Source organism: Crocuta crocuta, unplaced genomic scaffold (assembly GCF_008692635.1).
Source record: "Crocuta crocuta isolate KB4526 unplaced genomic scaffold, BGI_CrCroc_1.0 scaffold8, whole genome shotgun sequence".
Lineage (NCBI taxonomy): Eukaryota > Metazoa > Chordata > Mammalia > Carnivora > Hyaenidae > Crocuta > Crocuta crocuta.
Window position 1 is genome coordinate 2247521 of NW_027532162.1, and position 22841 is coordinate 2270361.

The window sequence follows — 22841 nt, forward strand, 5'->3', positions numbered from 1 at the left end:
GCAGCTGCAGCCACTGTGTCCCGACTTCCATTCCTGTCACAGTGTTTACAAAGTGAGGATTTTCTGAGCACTTGGTTTTGGCTGCTGACACCATCATGGTCTTGATGTGTTTTTTATTTATTTATAAATGTTCATTTTTGAGAGACAAGGGGTAGAGAGGGAGACACAGAATCTGAAGCAGCTCCAGGCTCTGAGCTGTCAGCACAGAGCCTGATGCGGGGCTCGAACCCATGAGCAGTGAGATCATGACCTGAGCGGAATTCGGACACTCAACCGACTGAGCCCCCCCAGGGGCCCCATTCTTGATGTGCTATTTAAAAATAACGGGGTGGTTCTTTTACCCTTTCCCCAGTTCCTGGGGGTTTGCTCACTGTGCCTTTCATTCCCCAGCAGGGCATGAACTGAGCACGTCTGGTGCCGGCGCCGGGTGGCCGCTGCCCACACCCCCCAGGACCCCAGGACCCCAGGTTCCCAAGGGCCAATAAAGTGAAGCTGGAGAAGAGCGCTGGGCCCCGTGGTGGGCAGGGCACCGGGGTGGGGAGGCCGCCTGGGCCCAGGTGCTTGGTCCGGGCTCCGGGGCCCTCTGGCTTGACCGGCAGCTCTGCCCGCTGAGGGCGCTGGACTGTAGCCACTCTTCAGCCTGACCCTCCAAGTGGATGGTGAATGGGGGTGAAGGGGGGGCCCCCCTTGAGGCCCCACGGACTGAGCCTCGTGTGGGGTGAGGCTCAGAGGCCCTGGAGCCCAGGATGGGCACGCTGGCCTTTAGGAGGCAGCGGGAGGAGCCCTGGGCCCTTGCTGGGAGGCTGCCCTCGCCCCAGGCCAGGGCTCCGGTAGGCGCGGCGGCTCCTGCTCTGGGGCTCCGGGCTGGCGTCCGGTCCTCCCGGTCAGGAACTTGCTCTGTGCCTGGGTGGGGGGAGGGGGGCCGCTGCTTCTCTGGTGCTCGCGACCCCCCCACCTGCACTGGGTGGCCAGGGGAGGCAGGCAGGACAGACGCCCGTGGCGGCCCTTCCGTGGGCTCCCCTCGTCCTTCCTCGGGCCTGGTCCCAGCCTGTAGCCCTGGTCAGGAACTTACCGCTGCAGAAAAACTAAGAATCCTTATTTATTGGTTCAGAGAAAAACATTTAAAACGGACCTCAATTTTCAATCAGATAGAACTTTAGAGGCTTCCCAAGGATCCCTGATAGAACCTCCCAGAACTGGGTGGGGAGGAGACTCTGACCGGAGGCCAGGCCCTGGGTGGGGGTGTTTGGAGCTTGGCAGGGGCCCTGAGGAGGTCGGGCTGAGGGCAGGGGCCGAGGCGCCCATCAGACCCGGCTCCCCCCCACCCCCCCCGGCCGGCTGGGGGAGGAGCCTGCTCCTGGGGGCCCGGCAGCAGGAGGAACAGGCTTTCCTCACTGGGGTCAGCTGGTCGCCGGTCACCCCTAGGAGCTGCCACAAGGCGCCCGGATGAAACCAGTTCACAAGGGAGACCCCACACACCGTGTCCGTATGGACAGTGAGCGGCGCGTGGGAACCCGCTGCTTCTCTGGGGTGTGGGGGCGTGGANGCGCGGAGTCGGGCTGGCCGGAGCCGCTCGGCCCGGGAGCTGTTTCGGGGGCTGCCTAGGGCCCCCAGTGTCCGTGCGGGGAGGACAGAAGAGGCAAGAGCGGATCGTGCTTAGTGTTTTATTCGCCAGCAAAGCCAGGCCACGGACCCTCCAAAGCACACGGCCGAGTCCTTCCGCCTCCACTGCGCTTCCTCCGACCCAAGACTTTCCTCTGACCAGTCCGCTCCTTCGAACAGTTTAATGATGAAGAGACGTTAAATAGTAGTTACTACAGAAAAGGGACCAGGAGTCGGGCTTCACTCCGTGCAGAGGACGGCGACGCCGCGCTCGTAGAAGCTGCGCGGGTCCTCCTTGGTGGCGATCTCAAAGTCGACCGTGAAGATGAGGTCCGCGCGGGTGAAGTTCAGGTAGACGGGCAGGGTCACCTAGGGGAGAGGGCTGGGCCTTACTGCCGGCTCAGGGAGAGGCAGGGACAGGGTAGAGAAGGNGAGGGGGGATGGCTGCACCTGGTGACTCGCGGCTGTGTGCACGGCCCCTGCCAACCCCAGGTGACGGGAAGGGGCCGCTTACCACGTTAGCCTTCCTCTCTGCGTTGGTCTGCTTGACCCAGCGCAGCTGCGTCAGAGGGAGGACCGTGGAGATGGCGTGGGACAGGGACAGCTTGTTGTTGCTGCAGGTGGCCCCCTGGAGCTTCAAACCTGCGGGGACAAGGCCGGCCTTGTCGTCCTCGGGAAAGGCTGCCTCCCGCCACCTCAGACACACAGACCGGAAGCCACGCCGGCAGGACCGCCTGCTGGGGAGAGGCGGCACCCAGCCCGGACCCCGACTCACCCGTGACCCCGAAGCTGCAGGCGTCGAGGGTGGCACTTTGGGACGTGGTGACGTGGACTTCCAGGCAGAGCTCCTCCAAGGACCAGCTGTTGGCCTGGGCCACGTACTGCCTGGTGGCGGTGATGTAGGCCTCGGGCACGAACAGGCCGCCCAGGCACACGTGGATGTTCTGGGGGAAGAAGCAGCTCCCCGTGAGCAGCGGGCACCACCCTTCCCTCCGGCCACACGGCTCTGGGCTTGTCCCCGAGCTGCCTGGGCCGCCAACCCCCCCAGCACTCAGGAGCCGCCTCCTCACCTTCAGCTCCTTTGCGCCGCCAGACGCAGCCGCCAGAGAGATGTTCTGTAGCTGTTTGATCCTCTCGCTGAAGTCAGACACCCACTGGATGACGGTCATGCCCGCGGGCACCGTGTAGTGGGACCAGCTCCGAGGCAAGATCCCTGCGAGCAAGGTGACCCCAGGCTCGGCCCTGACAGTCCCTTGCACAGACGCTCGAACCTGCTAGAGCTCGCCTGTTTCCCAAGCTGTACCTGAGTGAGAGTGTTCCGCCCACCCCCTCCCACCCCTCCTGTCCTGGCTGGGCACGCACCACCTCTGCCCTGCCCAGTCCAGTGTAGCTGAAGGGGTGTGCACGGAGGACCCTAGTAATCCTCAAGGGACACTCAGCTGCTAACCCCCATCACATAAGTGGCTCGGCGTCACCGGTAAGTCAGGCTCTGGAGATGCCTGGGGGCTCCCTGTACCTTTAGACTCGAGTCCCCCCACTTTGTGGCAGCCACCCTCCTAAAAACTGTAAAGATTTTAGTAAATGTTCAGTGAACCAGCAAATTCTTGGGCCCTTCGAAGCACGTCCCCCCAGAAAGGGCCCCCAGCTGCTCTGACAGGGAGGTCTGCACAGATGGCAATGCGTGCGTGGCCTGGCGGACTTGCTGATGCCAGGGGCAGCGGTGTGCCCTGCTCTGCGCGCAGTGAGGGGGGCGAGGGGGGCCGGGCTGCCCTGGGCCTGAGCTCCTGGGCACACGGGAGGCCCGTACCTTTAACCAGCTCGTTTATGAGCGTGCGCAGGTAGTTGGTCTGCTTCTTCTTCCCCTCACACACTTGGACGACATCCGCGAGGTCCTGGCGAACGTCCTGAAGTAACTTAGCCCCCATTTTCACTTCTCTCTCAAAGAACCTGAACAAAGGGTCCTAAAACGGTTCAAAGACACGAGAAGGCCGGGGTGAACGGAAGCGTCAGGGAGAGGCCCCTTCTCCAGCGGGAGGGAGGCTCGTCCATACCAGGCCCTCCCGGGGGAGCTCGCGGCTTCGCCCTGGGCCTTGGATGGAGCCGGGTGGCTCCCTGATGTGGGCCGGGCCCTGGGATCGCTGACCTAGTGTATGCAGACAGACAACCTTCTAGAGTGTTTCTGGCCAGTTTAACGGGGTCACTCCCTCCTGCCGGAACCTGGGCACAGAGGCCCGCTGGTGGTAGGCTGGGCCTCGGCCGCCAGGGGGCAGCCCCACCCGCTGCCGGCACCTTGATGTTCTCCACCGTCCGCTTGAGGTGGCTCAGCGTCTGGGGGATGAGCTGCAGCCAGTTGGAAGCGGTGGTGTGCAGCGTCCTCATCCAGGCAGGGCGGCCGTCCGCCGTGGAGTCGGCCCTGGCCTTCTTCTCCGCCTCCGCGTAGGCCAGGTCGTCCTCATCCTCCAGCATCTGCATCTTCAGCATCTTGCTGATCATGTCCACGCCTGGGGGGCGGAGGGAGGGAGACCAGAGGGAAAAGGATTTGAACGCGAAGGCCACCTAACCCGTCTACCCACGAGGCACAAGTAGGTACGTGTTTCTGGAGCTCAGGAAACGGCCCAGCCAGAGCGAGGTGGGGACCGCAGTGGAAACCCCCCCAGAGAGCAAGCCCGGGAAGCAGGGGTTGGGGCGCAGAGCTGGGGCCACTGCCCAGGGGAACTGATCCTGTCCCGCCAGCTCGCTGTGTGAGTCTGGGCAACCTGCGTGCTCTTTCGGGGCCCGGTTCCCATAAAGAGAAGTCTGGGTTAGAGCAGCAGCTGCACCCCCACTTCAACCCCGAAGGTCTGAGGCAGGTCCTGAGAACCTGAATCTCTAAGAAGTTCCAAGGAGGCTAATGCTGCTGGCCTGAGAACCAGGCTTTTAAAACTGCCACGTTACCTCTTTCTTGAATGTGCTTGGAAAAAAATTGAAAAGGAAACAAGTTCTAAGGAGTATCCTAACGAAAATTGATGGTTTTAAAACCTCACATAATGCCAGGTGCCTTTTAACTCTTTTAGGCGAAACAGATAAAATGATGTCTGAAGGGAAGCTGGAATCCTAGATGTAACTTTTGGGCCTCACTGACCTAAACAGCAGACTTTTGGCCAGAACCGAGCCTGGGGCGCAGAAGAGGCACCAACGGGGACCCACTCCCATGTCTGAGCCTGTCCGGGGACGGGGTCACGTAGAGCCAGGATCGGGGGGGCGGCCGCGTGGGGTACCCACCCTGGGTGGTGAGCAGGACCCTCTCTGCGTTGTTGGGCAGGCCCAGCCAGGAGGGCGTCTGCGTGTCGGGGAGCAGCTCCACCCACTGCACAAACTCCTCTCGCCTGGAAAGGCAGCACATTTAGAGACGCCATTCCGGGGGGCGCCGGGGACCGCGGGCTGCGGCTGGGGTCTAGGCCCCGGGAGGCAGCGTGTACCTGATGCCGTCAGGCATTTGAATGTCCTTGTGCCCGTCCACCTTGCAGGCCAGCTTAAATTCACTATCGAAGCTCTTCGTCGTGAACAAGCGCTCCAGGAAAGTGTTGAGCAGACGCTGGTCAAACTCGTTGTCCACCCGGCCGCCGTAGATGGACTGGGCCATCAAGGTCTTCAGCGCGGACCACGGGATCTTGTCTGGTGAGATGTTCTGCCTCCCCTGCGCGAGGCCAGCCGGAGGGTTGTGGGCACAGGCCGGGGGGTGCGGTTGGTGGAGGCCAGCACATGCTGGCGCTCCGTGTTGGGGGGGCAGGGCCTTCCTCCCACTCTCAAACATGACCCCCCAGGAGCCCCCCCCCCACCCCGGCCGTGCACGCTCCCGAGCGCCCCTCCCGCCGGACAGGGCAGCCCACGCTTGCCTTTGCCGTGTCATCCAGCCACGTGTCCACCGTGTCGCAGGCCGACCGCAGGTCAGACTCCCCAAATTCATACTTCTTTGACCACCCCAGGGGTGCATATCGTAAGCGCTCTTGGATGATGGCGTGGAACCAGGCCAGCAGGAAGTATAAGCGGGCACGCTCGTTGGGAGACTGGGTGAGGAAGGTTACCCAAGACGAAACCCTTAGAAAGCAACATCCCTTCTATCTAAGAAAAGAGTACAGCAACTCTACCCAAGTGTTAAGAAGAGCTTCTTGGGGCGCCTGGAAGCTCAGTAGGTTGAGGGTCCAACCTCAGCCCAGGTTCTGATCTTGCTGTCTGGGTTTGAGCCCCAGTCGGGCTCTGTGCTGACAGCTCAGAGCCTGGAGCCTGTTTCAGATTCTGTCTCTCTCTCTTTCTCTGACCCTCCCCCACTTGCACACGCTCTCTCTCTCAAATAAACATTAAAAAACAACAAACACAGAATAAAGAGCTTTTCAATCTCAACCACGCTGTACTTTAAAAGGGCTTCTAACGCAGCACCATTAATAATAATGCCAGAAATTATGTGCCAGTTTTCCTATTGATAAAGAAGCAACCCAATGACACAGAAAACAAACCTTAAACTGTCAAAAGAGGATTACAGAACAAAACAAGATAGTGCTTCAGAATTCTGCTCTTCCTCCCAATGAGCTCGGCGTTTGGTGCCTGGGTGGGCACTGCCCAGCCTCGGGGGACCATGGTCAGGAGCGAAGGGTTCCCGTTTACCCAGGACACAAATTGGCTCTGGCTAGAGCTCCAGGAGGAGTCTGCTCTCCTGGGGGCCTGGTGGGCACACCCTCCTCAATCTGTTCACAGGAAGGGAACTCTGCCTACAGCACAGTCATAAAAATTTCCGGTGCAATTAGCCACTCTGGCATTTCGGGGAGGCGTGGGGACCCACCTCTGAATTCAGTGATGGGAGTCGGTCTCCCGGGCTTGTCCAGAGAAGGCGCACCAGGAGGAAGGGATGCTTACCTTGCAAATCCGAGAGACGGGGATGCTGCTGAACGTCCTCAGCATGTTGGCCTTGACCCCGGGGGGCGGCTCGAACACGAAGATGCGGCCCGCACGGAGCAGGTTCACGGGCACCTGAGGAGGACACAGTTGCTGTCGGTGCTCTAGTTCATGGCGTGCTGCGGCTCAACTCCACATACCCCACGCCCTCAACCTCCCCACCCCCCACTCACACCCCTAGGATTTCAGGACAGGAAGACGTCAAATGAGCACCAAGGGCAGCATGAGCGAGCACGCACCTTGGGGTTGATCTCCATGGTGAGGAAGAGCCGGAAGCAGGCATGAGGCTGCAGCGAGTGCAGCTTCTTCTCCAGTTGCATCAGCCACCCCGGGGCCAAGTGCACGTTCTTCAGCATCACCCACCTGCAGGAAGCCAGAGCCACGGCCACACTTTAGGTTTCCCGTCTGGATTCTGGGGACCTGAGAGGCTTTCTCAAACAAACAGGCCTACCTGCCCGACTTCACGGCTGTGTTGATCGCCTTATCTGCTTGGTTGAAGCCTTCAGCCGAGCCTGGGGCCAGAAAGCTTAGTGTCAGCACAGCAGGCGTGGACCGCAGTGCCCACCCTGAATTCAGAGGGGCTCAGGCCCAAAAAATCCGTCAAGCGCCCTTACCGATTGCGATTGAAGTGATCTGCGTGTTCTGTTCCGCTGCAAGGTCTTCCACGTGCCCGCTGGCGTCATACCCAGGCACGGAGCACATCAGCACAGGGGTGCTGGGCTTTACCTGCAGGTGAGGAGGTCAGAACTAAGAGGAAGCCTGTCGGGAGCAGGCCAGGTGGGGAGCGCGAGGCGGGCGTGCGGCCTGACGACTAGACAGCGCCCAGGAGCTGAGGCAGGTTAAGGACCACCCGTGCCTGCCAGGAGCAGAGCCGTACCTCTGTGTCCACAATGTGGGTCAGGTCGAGTGGCTGCTCCATGATGGACATGAAGGACTCCCCAAGGTTTGTGGAAACGAACACGTGTGCCATGGCCAGCAGGCGGTCGGGGCGGAACGCCTGAATCAGGAGCAGGCGGTGGATGGCGTGGCCGATGGGCGCTGGAACAGGCAGGGGGGAGGTTGGGGGAGGACACAGCACAGACTGTCCCCCCGATCCCCACCCCCCCGACTGGTCTCTCTACGGTCCCCGCTCAGACGACGGCTCAGAAGACATGCCGCCACCTCTTGTCTTCTCTGCCACTGCCTGCTGTCCTCAGCGAAGCCCCTGGGCACGCCGGTGACCGTGTGGCACGGCGGCAGGTGCCGACTTCACATGACCCCAGCGGGCGGCCCCCATGTGGTGCAGACAACACACTCAGATTCTGAGCCGGCTAGAGAGAATCACGCCCCCGCCAGCCCCACCCCTGCGGCCCCGCACTCGGAACAAGCCAGTCTCTCCCTTAATACTGGGCCTTCCTACCCGTCTCTTTTGGTCTTGAAGCAAGAACTGGAACAGGGATTAGGACCTGAAGTTTTTACACGAGACACTTGTTTCAGGGATTGGTGACTTTCTTGGAAGCGTCCCTTCACTCCCGCAGCAAAACCCCATTTTACATTTGGGCCCAGAGAGACAGCGCAGGGGAGGCCTGATGCGGGCTTACTTGCAGGGACCTCTTCATTCCAGAGGTACGGGACCGTCTGCTCTGGGGAGCTGCTGTCCAACCAGATGCCAAATTGCTGTGGACACAACGGAGGAAGCGTCGCCATGGAGCAGAGCCCGTTTTTGTGGGCAGAGAAGTTGAGACGAACGTAGCAGACGGCCGAGGTGCACGCACGACACACGCGATTCCTCACCACCAGCCCCGGGGAGGGGCCAGGACGCGTTCGGAACACTCACCTCGTCGGCCTGGACCTTTGCGATCAGATCTTTGAACGCAGGGAGACAGCTCAACCTCACAACGGCCTCGGCCTGCTCCACCGTCAGGCCCTGGATCTTGGGAGTCGAGCCAGCACTGAGGACGATCTCCTTCCCTCTCAGGAAGTGCTGGAATTCGGCATCATAGGTGGGCTCCCTGGGAAGAGGGCAACGAGTCAGCGAGGGCCTCAGATTCACTTCTGCAGCCACTAAAAAAGCACTGGTAGGAAAGCGTCTCTTTTCCTCTCTTCGAGCCCTTAAAATGCTAGTAGCCGACACACAGAATGACCGTGCTCTGTGGGGGCAGGGCGGCAGCCGTACCCGATGGTGCCCTTCAGTTTGATTCGGGCCAGCAGCATGGCAAAGGTGATGTGGTCCTGGTGCAGCATGCCTCTGGCCACCCGGTTGAACGCCACCTGGGGACAAGAGTGGGAAACGCTGCCGCCCCCGGAGAACGACCTCCCACCTCCCCTCCCTGGGGACAGCCAAGCGCTGGGCTCTCTACCTGGAAGAGATCCTTCGTGATGATGGAGAGGCGCTGCGTGTGGTCGGTGATGCCCTTGAGGTTCGGGTTCTCGTACAGGACGTTGTGATAAATGTCCAGGAAGAACTGGAGGGAGTACTGGTACAGGAAGTGGATCTGAAAGGGAACAGCGGGCGCCGGCCGTCAGGCAGGAGGGCCCAGAGCGGGCACTGTCACACGGTGGGCGGCCCCCACGGTCACCTGCTTCAGGGACTCCATGGTGAAGTAGATGCTGCTGCAGGCGGTGGACAGCGGCAGGTACTGCTGCGACACGGTCTCCACCTCCTGCATGACGATGTCTGTCTCCTCCACTTTCCTCGTCACCTCGGCCGCCTCTCTCTTGAGGTTCTCCAGAGTCGTTATGATGGTGTCGTCGTCCAGGATGCGCCCTTTCACCTCGTTCAGAGCTTGCAGCAGAGACTTCTCGAGCTGACGTAAGCGCAGCTGGAACTCCCCTGAAGGGTCACCACATTCAGAGTTTGCACCGCTTATGTTCTTCCAGAAAGAGAGTTCCCTCGAGTGTCTGAATAAACCTGGCAGGTTCTAGAACCTTATTTAAAAGTTTAGCCCCAAGGGGGCACCTGGGTAGCTCAGTTGGTCAGGTCATGATCTCACAGTTGTGGGCTTGAGCCCTGTGTCAGGCTGATGGTGCGAAGCTGGCTTGGGACCCTCTCTCAAAATAGACTTTAACAGAAAAAGGTCAGCTCCCCCGCCCCAGGGTGCCTGGGTGGCTGTCTTAAGGTTGAGCGTCTGACTCTTGATTTTGGANTTCGAAGCTCTTTTCCTGCTGGGACACAGGTGCTTCCCTGAGCATCCTGCATGTGCTTTTCTCCAGATGCTGAGCACACTCTGCTGGGATTACTGTTCCGTGTATTACTGCCCTTCCAGAACTCAGGTATTCGCACCAACGCTCAGCAACACCTACTGCTAACAGGTATAGACGGCTCAAGCTGCCAGGGACCCTGACAAATTGCGGACACAGCTTAATCCTCACAGCAGCCCGTGAAAAGGTACTGTGAGCATGTCTGTNTTGGGACACAGGTGCTTCCCTGAGCATCCAGCATGTGCTTTTCTCCAGATGCTGAGCGCACTCTGCTGGGATTACTGTTCCGTGTATTACTTACTGCCCTTCCAGAACTCAGGTATTCGCACCAACGCTCAGCAACACCTACTGCTAACAGGTATAGACGGCTCAAGCTGCCAGGGACCCTGACAAATTGCGGACACAGCTTAATCCTCACAGCAGCCCGTGAAAAGGTACTGTGAGCATGTCTGTTTTACAAATGAGGAAGATAGGGCACTAGGAGGCCACAGGGATTTGTCTAGTCACATGACTGATTAAAAATTTTAAAATATGCAATGCACACGTGTGTACAAAACCTAGAAGCTGCAAGAAAGCATATTTAGTGAGACCCCCCACGCCCCCCCTTTTTGTTACTGGCTTCTGACCCAGCTACCCAGGGAAGGTTCAGGTGTTTGCAGCCGTGCCTGGGCACCTGTGTCCCTCACGCGGCGCCCGCTCCCCTTGCTCATGGTCTGCCGGAGCCTTCTCTGCATGCACACTCAGGAACGGCCTGGCGTGCAGGACCCCAGCCTCCCGCTGTGGAGATGTGCTGTAATAACTAACTGGCTCCTAATGAGGGGCAGGTGAGGTGTTTTTAGTCTTTTAGTCACACTGTCCCTACACTTGTCACTCTTCACGCGGGCCAGGCTACTGTTGAATGAGCACCTAGGAGAGTGCGTATTTCTCATTTAGTGGCTCCCGTTCTGCACAGGCCACACTGATGGGCCGATATTCTCACCAGCACACCTGGCGAGACACGGAGCCACTGGTGCGACCTGAGGGTCCCACTTTGCTTATAAAGTCCAAGGACACTCACAAGGGTCTTCATCCTCTGCGTGTCCCTGGGACAGTGACATACTTCAAGGGCCCAAAGATTTCAAGACGTGGAGATAAAGTGAGAAAACACGAAAGGCGTCTGGGTTTAAGAGTTGTGGCACAGGAGGGTCAAGCCTCGGGGTGTGCGGCCCTGGACGCGGGGTGGCCCCGGGACCCCCTGGGCCGGTGTCAAGCCTGCCCCCCCCTGCAGTCGCCCTCCCCCTCTGACTCTGGCCTTGTGAGACCACAGGCTGGGCACCACCCTCCCCCTTCGCTCCAGCCAGCTGTTTTCAGTTCTCGTCGTCCACCCCACGCCCCCCGCTCATCAGCTCTGAGGGACGGCGAGGAAGCAGGGGTGGGAAGCGCTGCGCGCCCCCGTCAGAGATGAGCGCCTAGCCTGTGCGCGCTGCTCGCCCACGTCCAAGTTTCCCTTCATTTCCTCAGGGATGTATTTTGAAAAAACACAAACCCACAGGGGCCCCGCACGTGAGGACTCCTCACTGCCCCCGGCGCACGAGTGCGCACCTGTTGAAGCGCTTCAGCATGATGGCGTTCTCCGTGCACAGGTCGTCTGCAGGCAGGGAGCTGGCCTGCCAGCGAAGGCGCTCGTCGGCGTTGGAGAGGTACTCGGTCCGCGCAATGTCTGTGCGGAACTGAAAGGGAGGGTGGTTACCTTGTCTCCTCACAACTCCAGGTGCGTCGTTTCCGAGCCGGCACGGAAACGGCTAACCGAGCACCGGGCTGGAGCCCCTCGTCCCGTTACCTGGATGTTGGCCTGCTGTAAGTGGTGGGACCACGTGGTGAACAGGTTCTGGCGCATCTGCTGGTCGAAGTAACCCGCGTAGGCGATGAACGCGGCGGACAAGAGGCAGTCCCCGGCGATGGTGGACATCTGGTTTTTGAAAGTTTCGCTTGTTTTTTCCCATCGTTCACGTTCAGCAGACAAGCTTTTCAGGAGAGCAGTGCTCCGGTTTACCTGCAGGGAAGATCCAACAGGACTTATGCCGGAAAGTGAGAATCTGCTCCCCACAGCTCTGGGAGGCTGGTCACAGTCCCAGAGAACGGAGGACCCGGCTCCGCCACGACTGAGGACAATACAGGCCTTAGAATCTAATCAGGGCATGAGGGAGTGTGGAGGAGCAGGCTCAGCCTTGAGACGTGTGCTGAGTGGAGATGGGGCAGGGAGAGGGCCCGGGTGGAACAGCGGCAGGTGAGTGCTGGCCTAGAGGGAAGACATGCTGCTGGCAGGAGAGGAGAATATTCTGGAGAGTCAGGAGCATGGGTGTGGCAAATGCAGTGAATGCAAGACTCGGACAACCATGACCCCACTGAAACAGAGGTGAGCACACAGGTTGGGTGCTGACTGGGGAGGGGCTTCCTGGCTTCAGATCGCCCCCTGGTGTCCATCTGTCCTAATTAAGGCAGCTCGGTACACCAGGTGGCCGGCAGGAGCTCCCAGACGGGACGGAGCTGGTTGGCGGACAAGAACGGGGGCGTGCCGTGTGCGAGGGCCCGGAGCCCCTCACGTCAGACCCCACGAGGACAGAACCCAGGGGGGACGCCAGAGACTGCACACGCCCCACGATAATCTTACTTTCGCTTCGACGGCGGCCAGGTCTGCCTTGATGGCCTGGGCCTCTGAGATGAGGACCGCGTACTCCTCCTTGTAGCGGGCGATGCTGGCTTCCAGGTCCCGGATCATCTGCTCCACCTCGTTGGCCTTCTGCTGGTTGTCCTTGGCATCGTCCTCCAGCTTCTGCAGCTCATTGCGCAGGGGCTCCACCCGCTTCAACATGTCGGCGTAGTTGAGCTGCGGGGGGTGGACGGTGGTTACTCTTCACGAGCGACGGGACCGGAGCTGGTCTTTCCCACAGCAGCTCCCGGCCACGCCGCTCACCTGGGCGATGGCCCATTTCACCATCGGGCCGCAGGCCAGGGAGGCCCGGTTGACGATCTCGTAGTTGTAGCTCGGGTTGGACATGTAGTTCTTCTTCATCTTCTCCCTGATGGCGTCACTGCAAAACAGGAACTGGGTTTCTAAGCACGTGCAGAGCGAAGATGCGTTTAGGAAATCGAACATAAGGGCCAGTTCCCATCTGTTGCCCCAGTGACCACGGAGGACGAGCTGGACCCGCCCGTGTTCTGGGAGGACAGTGGCCTCTGACGTTCCTGCCACCAAGCTCCCCCGGCAGGCAGCACTGCCGACGCCAGCTCTGGGGCAGTGAGGCGCTCGAACCCCGTGCGGACGGAACAGGATGTGGCTCGCAGGGGTTACGGGATTCAGAAACTACTGCCGGGAATGCAGGGAAGAGATCTGACTGCTACTTTGAGTGAAATGGCCTAGAAAGCATCTGTACAGTTAATGGAACAGACGCCGCCTTCTGACAGGACAGGCCACAGTGACGGCCACGCAGAGGCAGGAAGGCTCCTGCCTACCCGCCCTCCCCCCAGCGCCACCCCCGGCCCCTGTAGCCGCTCACCTGATCTCCTCTGCGGAGAAGTTGACGATGGTGGGGATGAAGTTCTCCCGCATGATGACGGAGCGGATCTGCTTCCAGTCGGTGGTGCTCTCGCCCAGCAGCAGGCAGATGGACTCGAGTGCCAGCTTCACGGCAGCGGGGGGGTTGGCCATGGACCTCACCTCCACCAGGTGCTGCTTCTTTATCGACTTCACAGCTGGGTGCCGCGGCGGCAGGAGGGGCGGTGGGGGGGACAAGGGGAGCGGTGAGCGAGCCTCTCTGTCTTTAAACCCCCTGGAACAGCTGACCTTTCAAATAACTATGAAGCTCTCCCAGCACCAGAGACCACACTTCTTACGCTCCGTAAAAAGCAGGAAGCCACCTTCAGCGACAGCTCACAGTCCTTGTTAGTTCCTTTACCCCCACAAAGCCTTACAACATTTAACTACTTTATTTTATTTTATTTTTTATGTGTTATTTATTTCTAGGACAAAGAGAGAGACAGCGTGAGCAGGGGAGGGTCAGAGAGAGAGGGAGTCACAGACTGAAACAGGCTCCAGGCTCTGAGCTGGCAGTCAGCACAGAGCCCGACGCGGGGCTCGAACCCACGAACCGCGAGATCATGACCTAAGCGAAAGTCGGACGCTTAACCGACTAAGCCACCCAGGCGCCCCACATTTAACTACTTTGACTACGTACTTATCTTACACAACCTAGGTGATGGTATCTACGTCCTGCCATAATCTAGAAGCTGGCTGCCTGGCTGGGTGAATATGTAGGATTAACCGTTCTAAAAAAAGACGGCCAACACCTTCCGCAAGCTAAAACACACTTTTCCAGCCTGAACTTTTACTAAAACACTTTTCCACTAATTACTCAGCAGTAAAAACTAAATTAAGTTCTCCTTGAAACCAGATTCTCAAGGAGAATGTATAGTTTGGATGGTGTATTTCAATGCCTCCTGTGGCGCAATGGGACAAACCACGAGCGAGCACAGCCTCGGGCGGGCCCTGGTCCAGGCACTAGTGTCCTGCAGGAGCCCGTGTGGACGAGGAACGGGGAGTGACTGCCATCAGCACCCAAGTCAGTATTCACTGGCCTCCCAGAAACCGCTCAGAAAACCACAAGACGACAACACTACACACTTTAAGGCATTTCTGGGTGAAATTCAGAGAATTAGCATATTCAGGGAATTATCGCCAAACTAAAAAACAAACACGTATTCACACAAAGCTTGTTTCGTCAACGGTCTATGAGAAGGGTCTCGCTCTGGAGAAGGCAGGAGCCCCACAGAAAGTCTGTTTTAGGAGATGAAGACCATCTTCGGTGTTTAGAAAAACCTTCAGATGTTTACTGGTGAGGCTTCTGGACATGTACGTGCCTCTGGGGGAAGCCCGGGCGCAGCCCCGGTGCTGCACAGCACCGTGGACAGAAGGCACCCTTTCTAGAAAGCCAGACCCCTGACAGCAGTGACCTACCATTCTGGGCCTCGATGACAGCAGGCTCCACCTTGTCGAGATCCTCTTTGACGCTCATCTGTTTGTCTGCGATGACCTCCTGCTGCTTGTGCAGCTGCTCCTGGATTTCCTGGCTCATCACCTACAGGGAGGGACGGCTCGGCTTCGGGGCCTGGCTGTGCCGCCGAGGCGTCGTGAACAACCGTCCTCGCTCCACCGGCACCCTGCCCCAACCCATCAATCTCTGAAGCCCACCCCGGACTAGACCCCCGCCCGGTGGGCCCGGGGCCCGGGAAGCAAGCGGGCACCTTCTTCTTCTCGGCCTCCTGCTGGTCCTTCACCATCTTCTTCAGCTTGTCGTTGGCGGCCGCGTTCTTCACCTCCAGCTCCTGGCTCTTTATCCGCAAGTCGCGCCGCAGCTCCTCCACCTGCAGGATGGGCACTATATTAGGGGGACAGAACCACACAGAAATTTCCCGGAAAGGGCTCCTCACGCCAGCCCCTGCCCGTAAGTAAATGCCTGGGATGTACCTGGTCGACAGTTTCTTTGATTTTTCTGAGCCCGACGTTCAGGTGCATCTGTTGCTCCTCCAGCTCGCTCCGCTTCTCGTGGAACAGGTTGGCGTAGTGGTTGATGAAGTCTAGGTAGTGGCGAGGTGTGATGGCCATCGTCCTGCCCCCGCGCTTTGCTAGCCGAGCATTAGCCTTTGAGAGAATAGTTACATCTTTTTAGTCTTGAGGACGTTCTCTGTGATTTAACCTCTGAAAACATGCTGCCCTGTGGGCCGCTGAGTGACACGGAATATGGACCCGGCCCTGAGGAATCACACTCAAGGGGCGCCCGGGCGGCTCAGTGGGTTGGGCGTCTGACTCTCAGGTCATGATCTCACGGTTTGTGAGACCGAGTCCCGCATCAGGCTCTGCGCTTACAGCCTGGAGCCTGCTTGGGCTTCTCTTTTTCCCTCCGTTGCACACATGTGCTCACTCTCTCTCAAAGTAAACAAACATTAAAAAAAAAAAAAGGAGTCATACTTGAGCTGGGGTCTCAGCTCAGCCTCCTTTGAGATCTCAGGGAGCCTCAGGAGCCCCAAAGCTCTCTTGTCAAACCTCTGGTGACCCTGGTGACATCACCCGTGTATAGCTGGGGGCCCTATGTGATGCCCTGCTTCCTCTGCCTTCTGCTTATTTTCCAGGGACACCAAAGTAAGAGATGGCACCAAGAAAGGGCAAGCGGCACGGCTCTGTGGGACCATCTGCTCGAGCCCCTCTGGCTACAGCAGGGCGATAGGACACGAGACCAGCGAAGGAAGCTGGGGCCGGGCTATACTCCGGAGGCAGCGGAGGCGGCCTGCAGGTGCGGCGGTGGGGCAGCGGTCAACCGGACAGCCACAGGCTCAGCGGGGTCTTTATAAAGGCCTTTCTGACGGGAACAGATTGAACCCCTCTGCGATGAGGAGTCTAAAACAAGGGACAGCGAACCCTGGCCAGCGGGCCAGATCTGGTCGCTGCACATTTCTGCAAACGAAGCGTTAGCGGCACACAGCCCGCCCCACCCCTGCGGGCTGCGCGGACCTGTGTATCCAGGCAGGGCCAGGCAGTCAGAGACCCTCCTGGTGCACGAGGCCTCACACGTTATCTATCTGGCCTTTTCCAGGAAAGGTATGCCAACCCTGGTCTGGAATAGAGAACCAGGACGCGCGCGCAGTGAGTAAAGGAAAGCAGGGAAGGACGTTTTATGGAGGCAGCATCCACAGGGCAGCGAAGGTCCAGGACCCCAGAAGGTGCAGTCTGGGAGCAAGGAGGGTGATGCGTCCCGACAGGTAACGACAAGAACGGTATCGTGTGGCATGAAACACCCTAGGTGTCGACTTCATCGATTTGCCTTTACATTAGCAGGATAGTCAGCTTTGCTTTTTCCAGGACCTCAAAACTGAACCCACCTGGTGAAGAGTCTGATGAACGAACACACAGCTGTTCACAATCGCCTCCCGATGGGACGGGGGCTGTGGGAGTTTGTCATACACAACTGGCATGTAATCAGGCACGATGTAATTGGGCTTCTCCAGGTCCATCTTACTTGTGAACTCCTTGCCCACTTGGTACAGCGCTTCCGTGGACCAGTCCCCGAACCAGTTCAACACACACCTGAAAAAGACGCCCCCGTCTCATGCAGCTCCCGGGAGCTGGGTATGCCCGGGAAGAAATCGGCTGTCACAACCCTGAGCCCAGCGGACGTCAGCGCACCTGTTGAAAAGTGCCGGGGAGGTGGCCGCGCGGTCCTTGAGCCCCTCGGAGGATGGGTTCATGGTGAAGACGACGTGCAGGTTGCGGATGACCTGGCTGGTGAACCATTTGTACAGCTCCTCATGCGAGTCCAGCATCAAGCCCTCCTTCTGGGCCCCCTCTTTGCACTGGGTCATCAGAGTGGCGTACTCGTCTCCTTCGAAGAGGCCGGGGACCTAACAAACGAGAGGGCGCTACGATCGACTGGCCTAGGGAACCTGACACCACTAACATGCAGCACCATGCAACATGGCGCTTACCTCCCCATTGGCCAGAAGGGTATTCATTCGCTCCAGGAATCCAGAATCTAACACATTGGATTCATCCATTATAAATGCTATCTTTTCGTTCTTACAGCCAGAACGCCTCAACACCGTCCGAAGATCTTCATCAAAGTCTTCCCCAGTGTACTTCCTGTGCACCTGCAGAGGCAGTTGGCAGGTTAGGTCCAATCTCATTCAAGGATCCATGTGCAGGAGTCAGGAATCTGTCGCTGGGATTGCGAGGCATCGACCAGACCCACCTTAATCTGGTATACGCTCAAACCATTCATCCAGGCCACAAAACGGGACAGGGTGGTTTTTCCTGCTCCACTGACACCGATCAGAAGCAAGTGGCCTTGAGGTTGGCGGAATATCCTGACATTATCAGAAAAGGTAATTAAAAGGCTTTTATGCTCTGTTCTTTTGACACTCAGGTCCTACATTTTCTCAGGAGTTAACCTACAACATTTTTAATGTATTTTAACTTGAATTGGTACGTTAAACAGCTGTTGAGCAACTGGTATTTGCCAGGCCTAGTGGGGATGCAAAGATCAACAGGACACGGTCCTGTCTTCCAAACCCTCAGGGGGCACAAGGCAGGATCTAATGGGAGGTGTCAGTCACGGCAGGAACAGACAGGAACAGACTGCTAGCAGGAGCCCAGCGGGGGCCACAGAGCAGGCAGACATGGGATGCAGAAGTGGGCTTAGCAGGGAGGGGTGTCGCTTAGCTGAGAAGGCAGAGGTGAGGTGTGTGTGGGGGGGAGTCGGTTGGGAGGACCCCTACCACTACATGAACAGTAGGCTGTAACCACAAAAAGCCCACCGGTCGATCCTGAGCACGTGGTCTAACACTTCATTGAACAGGACCAGGGGGACATCAAGTTCTTCCTCATAGAAGACTTTCAGCCTAGCTTTGACGTAATCTCTCAATTCCTCCTGGTCTACTGGGATGTAATCCTGGAGAAAAAGAAGACCCAATTAGTAAAAGAAACCATTCTTTGTATCATACCAGTCAATTACAATTTCAGGTACCAAGAAACCGTTAAAACATATAAGAGAAGGCATCACTTACAACACAGCAACACAAATGTAAGTTAGCCAGGACTCAATCTAAAACCAGGGAACATCCTTGTCCCCAAAAGACCTCACAGAAGGCATAAATAAATGAAGACTGTAACCATGGCTGTGCAGAGGTAAGCAAACTTATCAGCTCCATGCAAATCGACAGAGAAAGTCCATATACTCCCAGCCACAACCTCAGTGGTGGGCAGTGGTGGAGATTTTGGCACGACTTGACAAGCCAATTTCAAATTTCATTTGGAAGCGGAAAGGGCCAAAGACAGTCAAGATCTCCCTAAAGAAGAACCAAGTGTGAAGGTCTATCCTATCAAACTTCATCGTCATTATCAAGGCCATGTAGTTTTGAGCAAGCAACAGAGTAGGACGGGGCCTCTGAAACAGACCCCTGCATGCAGGGAACCCATAATGACAGACAGACGCTGCCAGGTAAGGGATCGTTCAGCAAACAGTGCTGAGCCTGGTGCCGGGACAAGGGACGCCTCCACACAATCACTGTGGATTGTGGGTTTAAATGACAGAACTCTGACAACATGTGCTCTTCAAAAGACACCAGAAAGACAGTGACAGATGGGCCACTGAGAGAAGAGGGTGCCTATAAATGAGAAAGATTAGTATCTAGGGTCCAGAAACACACCAAAAATTCTGGCAACACCAAACCTGTCCTGCTATTTCTTACTTCTGTGTCTTTGCCTCTGTCAGGCCCTGTGCCTCACGCCCTTCTTCTTCTTTTTTTCCTCACACCCTTCTTGAGAAAGGTGTACAAACCCCTTTTAGAGCCAAGCCCAGGGTCAGTGCTACTGTGATCTCTCCAGACAGAGCTGTTTCCATCTGGCCCTCTCCCCTATTGGACTGCACGCCCTCTACAAGATTTTACTCATCCCTGTGCCCATACTACTGGCTGACTGGAATGCATATTGAAACTTCACCTTACTAAAACATCCTACTCTCTTTCAGAAAAAGAACAGCTCACACCTATTCTAGAAACGCCAACTTTGTCTAGTGTGGTACTACAGGAAACATTTTCACACGGATCATTCACAATTAGCTCATTTCTGGAGCGTGAGGGGAGTGAAAGCTGCGGGGAAGACTCCCTTCACCGCGAACACGCCGAAGCCCGTCCCGCCTGCTGGCACCGCGGGGCTCTGGCACTGCCGTCTCATGGGAGCGAGACACACGCAGCCGGCCCGCCAGCCCCAGCCACACTCCTGGGATGGTCTGCCCTGAATGATCAGTAAAGTGTGGCGCATTGTGCCTGTAACCAATGAGGCGCTTGCTTACTCGAAGCATTTTTCAAGAAAAAGGTATGTTTGATGCGATGATAATTCTAGCTGAAAGGACAGAAAAATTATTTCTGAAAGGACAACTGGTTACCTTCGATAGCCAGTTGCTGTACAAGATGGGCCGGCTCATTGCCTTCTCTTTGTCTATGTTGGGAAAGTGCTTCAGAGCAACCATATCAATGTTCTCGTCCGTCCAGCGCCTCTCCTCGTCCTCCACGAGTCTGTTGGAAGAAGAGCGGTGTGCGTATCAGCGCAAACAGGAGCCGTGCGGGGAGGACACCAGCTTTTGTCGGAGCTGCGGGCAACTCCCAGGGCTGGAATTAGCCTTTACCAGAAGTTTTCATTTTCTCTCAATGGAAAAATCTAAGAATCTGAACTCCAGACAGACTAACCAATCCAAAATGTTGGTATTAAACATAAAACCCCTAAAGCCTATGGCACCATTACATTAAAAAACAATTCCTCTAGGGGGCGCCTGGCGGGCTCAGCTGGAAGAGCAACTTGGGGTCGTGAGTGTGAACCCCCACGTTGGGTGCAGAGGTTACTAAAAAAACAAAAAGAAATAAAAGTGAAAAAAAAAATCCTCTAAAAGTGTTTAATCACTTTGATTGTAAAAATGCCAACATGATTCTGGCTTCTATGCTTGCCCAATACAAAGTTCCCGGGGCCACAGGGGAACAGCAGCAGGGAACCGCCAACACGCGTGGCCCCGAGGCCCAGGCTGATAAAGAAAACCACGATGGAGCAGGTGAGACTGAATGTGTCCACGTGGGTGGGAAGGGGGGGCGAGCACGCCCTGAGAAGCCGAACATGGGGCACACTCAGGCCACCAGGTGCAGGGCACAGTTAATGCAACTGCAGCCAATCAGAATTTAATACAATTTTATCTCTGGTATTTTGGGAAATCTGTGAAATCATAGTTCAAATTTTTTCATTATTAAAGAAGAAAGGGTTAGAGGCTTTTTTGTTTGATTTGGTTTGGTTTTTGTAAATAAAAAGATGCCAACACGATGTTCCCTGCTCCAGCTCACTTTGTTCATGTCCTACACCGGCCTCTCGGTCAGCATAGCTGTGGGACCCAGTGGACTCCCAGGAGCCCAGGTTCAAAGCCAGGGATCTAGGATGAAGCAGATTCTGAGACTCCTCGCGAGCTCGGGGGAGAAGAGCAGCCCGGAGGCAGGACTCACTGGTCTGGAGTTGCAGCCGCCGGATGCACTGGTCCATACCCTCAGTCTGGAGGGAGCCATCTGCCCTGGCTTCTCCCGGGAGTAACATTAACTGACCAACCATGTACACCTGGGACTATGAGCAGCCAGAGGGACTATGTCCTCTGCGTATGGCCACCTCATACTTACACCTGGGAGCAAGGGGACCTGCTCGGCCACAAGAGGCCTGACCTCCTGCACTGTTTTGAGTAGCTCAATTCACAGGCAGAACAATCCCTCAAATAAAGGAAACTGGTGCTGTGTTTGGCAGTAAATTAAAAATTAAAAAATTTTTCTCTTAAATTTTTTTTTTATTTTTGAGAGAGAGTGTACAAGGAAAAGAGGAGCAGAGACAGGGAGTCACAGTGTCTCAAGCAGGCTCCAGGCTCTGAGCTGTCAGCACACAGCCCGATGTGGGGCTCAAACCCGTGAACCGTGAGATCATGACCTGAGCCAAAGTTGGATGCTTAACCACCTGAGCCACCCAGGAGCCCCAAGAATTAGTTTTTAGAAGTTTAGGATTAAAGCAACACAAATTTAACTTTTCCTCAGCAATCTAAAATGAGCCTGAAAGACTATGCAGTGCTAAAATACATTAAAAAAAAAAAAAAAGCACAAAGTAACAGGGCAGGAACTAGGAAAATTGAGAATTTACTGTAATACAAAGAGTGCACTGGACTACGAAGAATACAAGAAGTTGGTTCTGGCTAAAAAATGTCAGTAATTTTCAAGATTCCTCAAGAAGTAAAGGCTCAATTCCACTGTGGCATTTCCTGTGACTCAAGCCACAAAACCTTCCGTGTCCACACTGATCACTACAGTCATGAGCAGCTCATCCCCTACGTACTGGCATCTTCACTAGAAAACTCAGAAATCTACGAGGCAAGACCTGAGAAAAGTGGCCAGCAGATAAAGAGAAAACTAAAGTCCAGGGACAGAGCTGCAAACCCTCTGATGAAAATAAAGTTTGAGGGTGAGGAGTGCTGGTTATGGAAACCACACACCAGGGAGTTGCTAGAAGGCATTTAATGGTGTATTTCAATTTAATTTTTTTTAAGTAATCTCTACATCCAATGCGGGACTTGAACTCATGACCCCAAGATTAAGAGTCCCACGCTCCACCGACTAAGCCAGCCAGGTGCCCCCAGAAGGCATTTAAATTCACCAGAAAATTCCAGCTTGGACAAGGTTATGGGGCTCATGCATGACAGTTACTGAGCTTAATGGAAGGCATCCCCCCCCCCGCCACCTCACCACCACTAAGTAACCAGGGGTGGGCGTCCCTGAGCCCCCTCATGCTGGGGGTGGCTGTGCTCAGACGCAAGACTGCCCTTGCTGCCTCTGCCCCCTTCTACCACCAACAGAGGCTGGCTCAGACTTGGGCAGGCCAGCCTCGCACACAGCCTGACTCGGAGGGCCGTAAGCATCAGGGTACGGGAGCACAGGGCTAACCATGTCCTTGGCATTACCGGTCTTGGAAGAGACGGAGAGCTTCGTGTGCCCAAATCCGAATGAGGCCTTCCACAGGCAGGGTCTCCAGGGGTCTCAGGGCCTCGAAGATACCTCGCACCCACCTCGTCATCTCACGGGGCGAGTAGATGTAGTGGGGCTGTGTGTCCTGGGTGAATCTCTCCTGCAGGTTCAGAAAAGTGGGAGAGGTGTGTAAATCCCTTTCAAGACGTGAATGAAAAGTGGTGAAAAGGTCAAGTTCTCAGTGCCCCGGGAGGAGCCGGAACCGGAAGGCGTCCTAGATGCGCAAGTCCCACGTAGGAGAACCGCTCCCTTTCACCGGGCGATTTGAAAGCGGTGGCGAGGGTGGCGGAAGGGGGCGCTGCTGGCGGCCACATCAGCGGACCAGCTGCTGGGAGCAGTTCCGCAGCACGCAATCGCTACAAATGGTTGTGCTGTTGTGCACTTGTCTTTTGAGAAACAGAGAAATACAGTACCAATTTTGTAAACAATACTGTACGTAACGTGTGCAGAAAAGAGCAACGAGAAAAAAGGAAAATGTTTGCAGTCACAGTACCCGGTAGAATGATTTGAGA

General features: G+C 56.5%; 2 protein-coding genes across 2 annotated transcripts in view; one reads left to right on the forward strand and one right to left on the reverse strand.

Annotated features, from left to right (window-relative positions):
• Positions 1-502, forward strand: part of LOC144241839 (uncharacterized) — a 6989-nt gene extending 6487 nt beyond the window's left edge. Inside the window, exon 6 of the mRNA XM_077776470.1 lies at positions 391-502. Coding sequence (XP_077632596.1) covers positions 391-405 — 15 coding nt within the window. The 3' untranslated portion in view covers positions 406-502. The remainder of the gene's footprint in view (positions 1-390) is intronic.
• A 1148-nt stretch (positions 503-1650) lies between these two features.
• The window catches only part of DYNC1H1 (dynein cytoplasmic 1 heavy chain 1), a 66146-nt gene continuing 44955 nt past the window's right edge, over positions 1651-22841 (reverse strand). Inside the window, exons 39-73 of the mRNA XM_077776543.1 lie at positions 22266-22429; positions 19683-19812; positions 18055-18188; positions 17490-17604; positions 17227-17388; positions 16928-17142; positions 16624-16828; positions 15215-15388; positions 14992-15111; positions 14705-14825; positions 13248-13443; positions 12665-12782; positions 12362-12577; positions 11531-11743; positions 11269-11420; positions 10691-10698; positions 9090-9343; positions 8871-9005; positions 8687-8781; positions 8348-8522; positions 8112-8187; positions 7409-7569; positions 7146-7257; positions 6983-7043; positions 6771-6894; positions 6493-6606; positions 5478-5648; positions 5061-5278; positions 4864-4967; positions 3892-4103; positions 3410-3563; positions 2673-2815; positions 2378-2546; positions 2117-2244; positions 1651-1971 (exon numbers count right to left, since the gene is read on the reverse strand). Of these exons, the coding sequence (XP_077632669.1) occupies positions 1843-1971; positions 2117-2244; positions 2378-2546; positions 2673-2815; positions 3410-3563; positions 3892-4103; positions 4864-4967; positions 5061-5278; positions 5478-5648; positions 6493-6606; positions 6771-6894; positions 6983-7043; positions 7146-7257; positions 7409-7569; positions 8112-8187; positions 8348-8522; positions 8687-8781; positions 8871-9005; positions 9090-9343; positions 10691-10698; positions 11269-11420; positions 11531-11743; positions 12362-12577; positions 12665-12782; positions 13248-13443; positions 14705-14825; positions 14992-15111; positions 15215-15388; positions 16624-16828; positions 16928-17142; positions 17227-17388; positions 17490-17604; positions 18055-18188; positions 19683-19812; positions 22266-22429 (5178 nt within the window). The 3' untranslated portion in view covers positions 1651-1842. The remainder of the gene's footprint in view (positions 1972-2116; positions 2245-2377; positions 2547-2672; positions 2816-3409; positions 3564-3891; positions 4104-4863; positions 4968-5060; positions 5279-5477; positions 5649-6492; positions 6607-6770; positions 6895-6982; positions 7044-7145; positions 7258-7408; positions 7570-8111; positions 8188-8347; positions 8523-8686; positions 8782-8870; positions 9006-9089; positions 9344-10690; positions 10699-11268; positions 11421-11530; positions 11744-12361; positions 12578-12664; positions 12783-13247; positions 13444-14704; positions 14826-14991; positions 15112-15214; positions 15389-16623; positions 16829-16927; positions 17143-17226; positions 17389-17489; positions 17605-18054; positions 18189-19682; positions 19813-22265; positions 22430-22841) is intronic.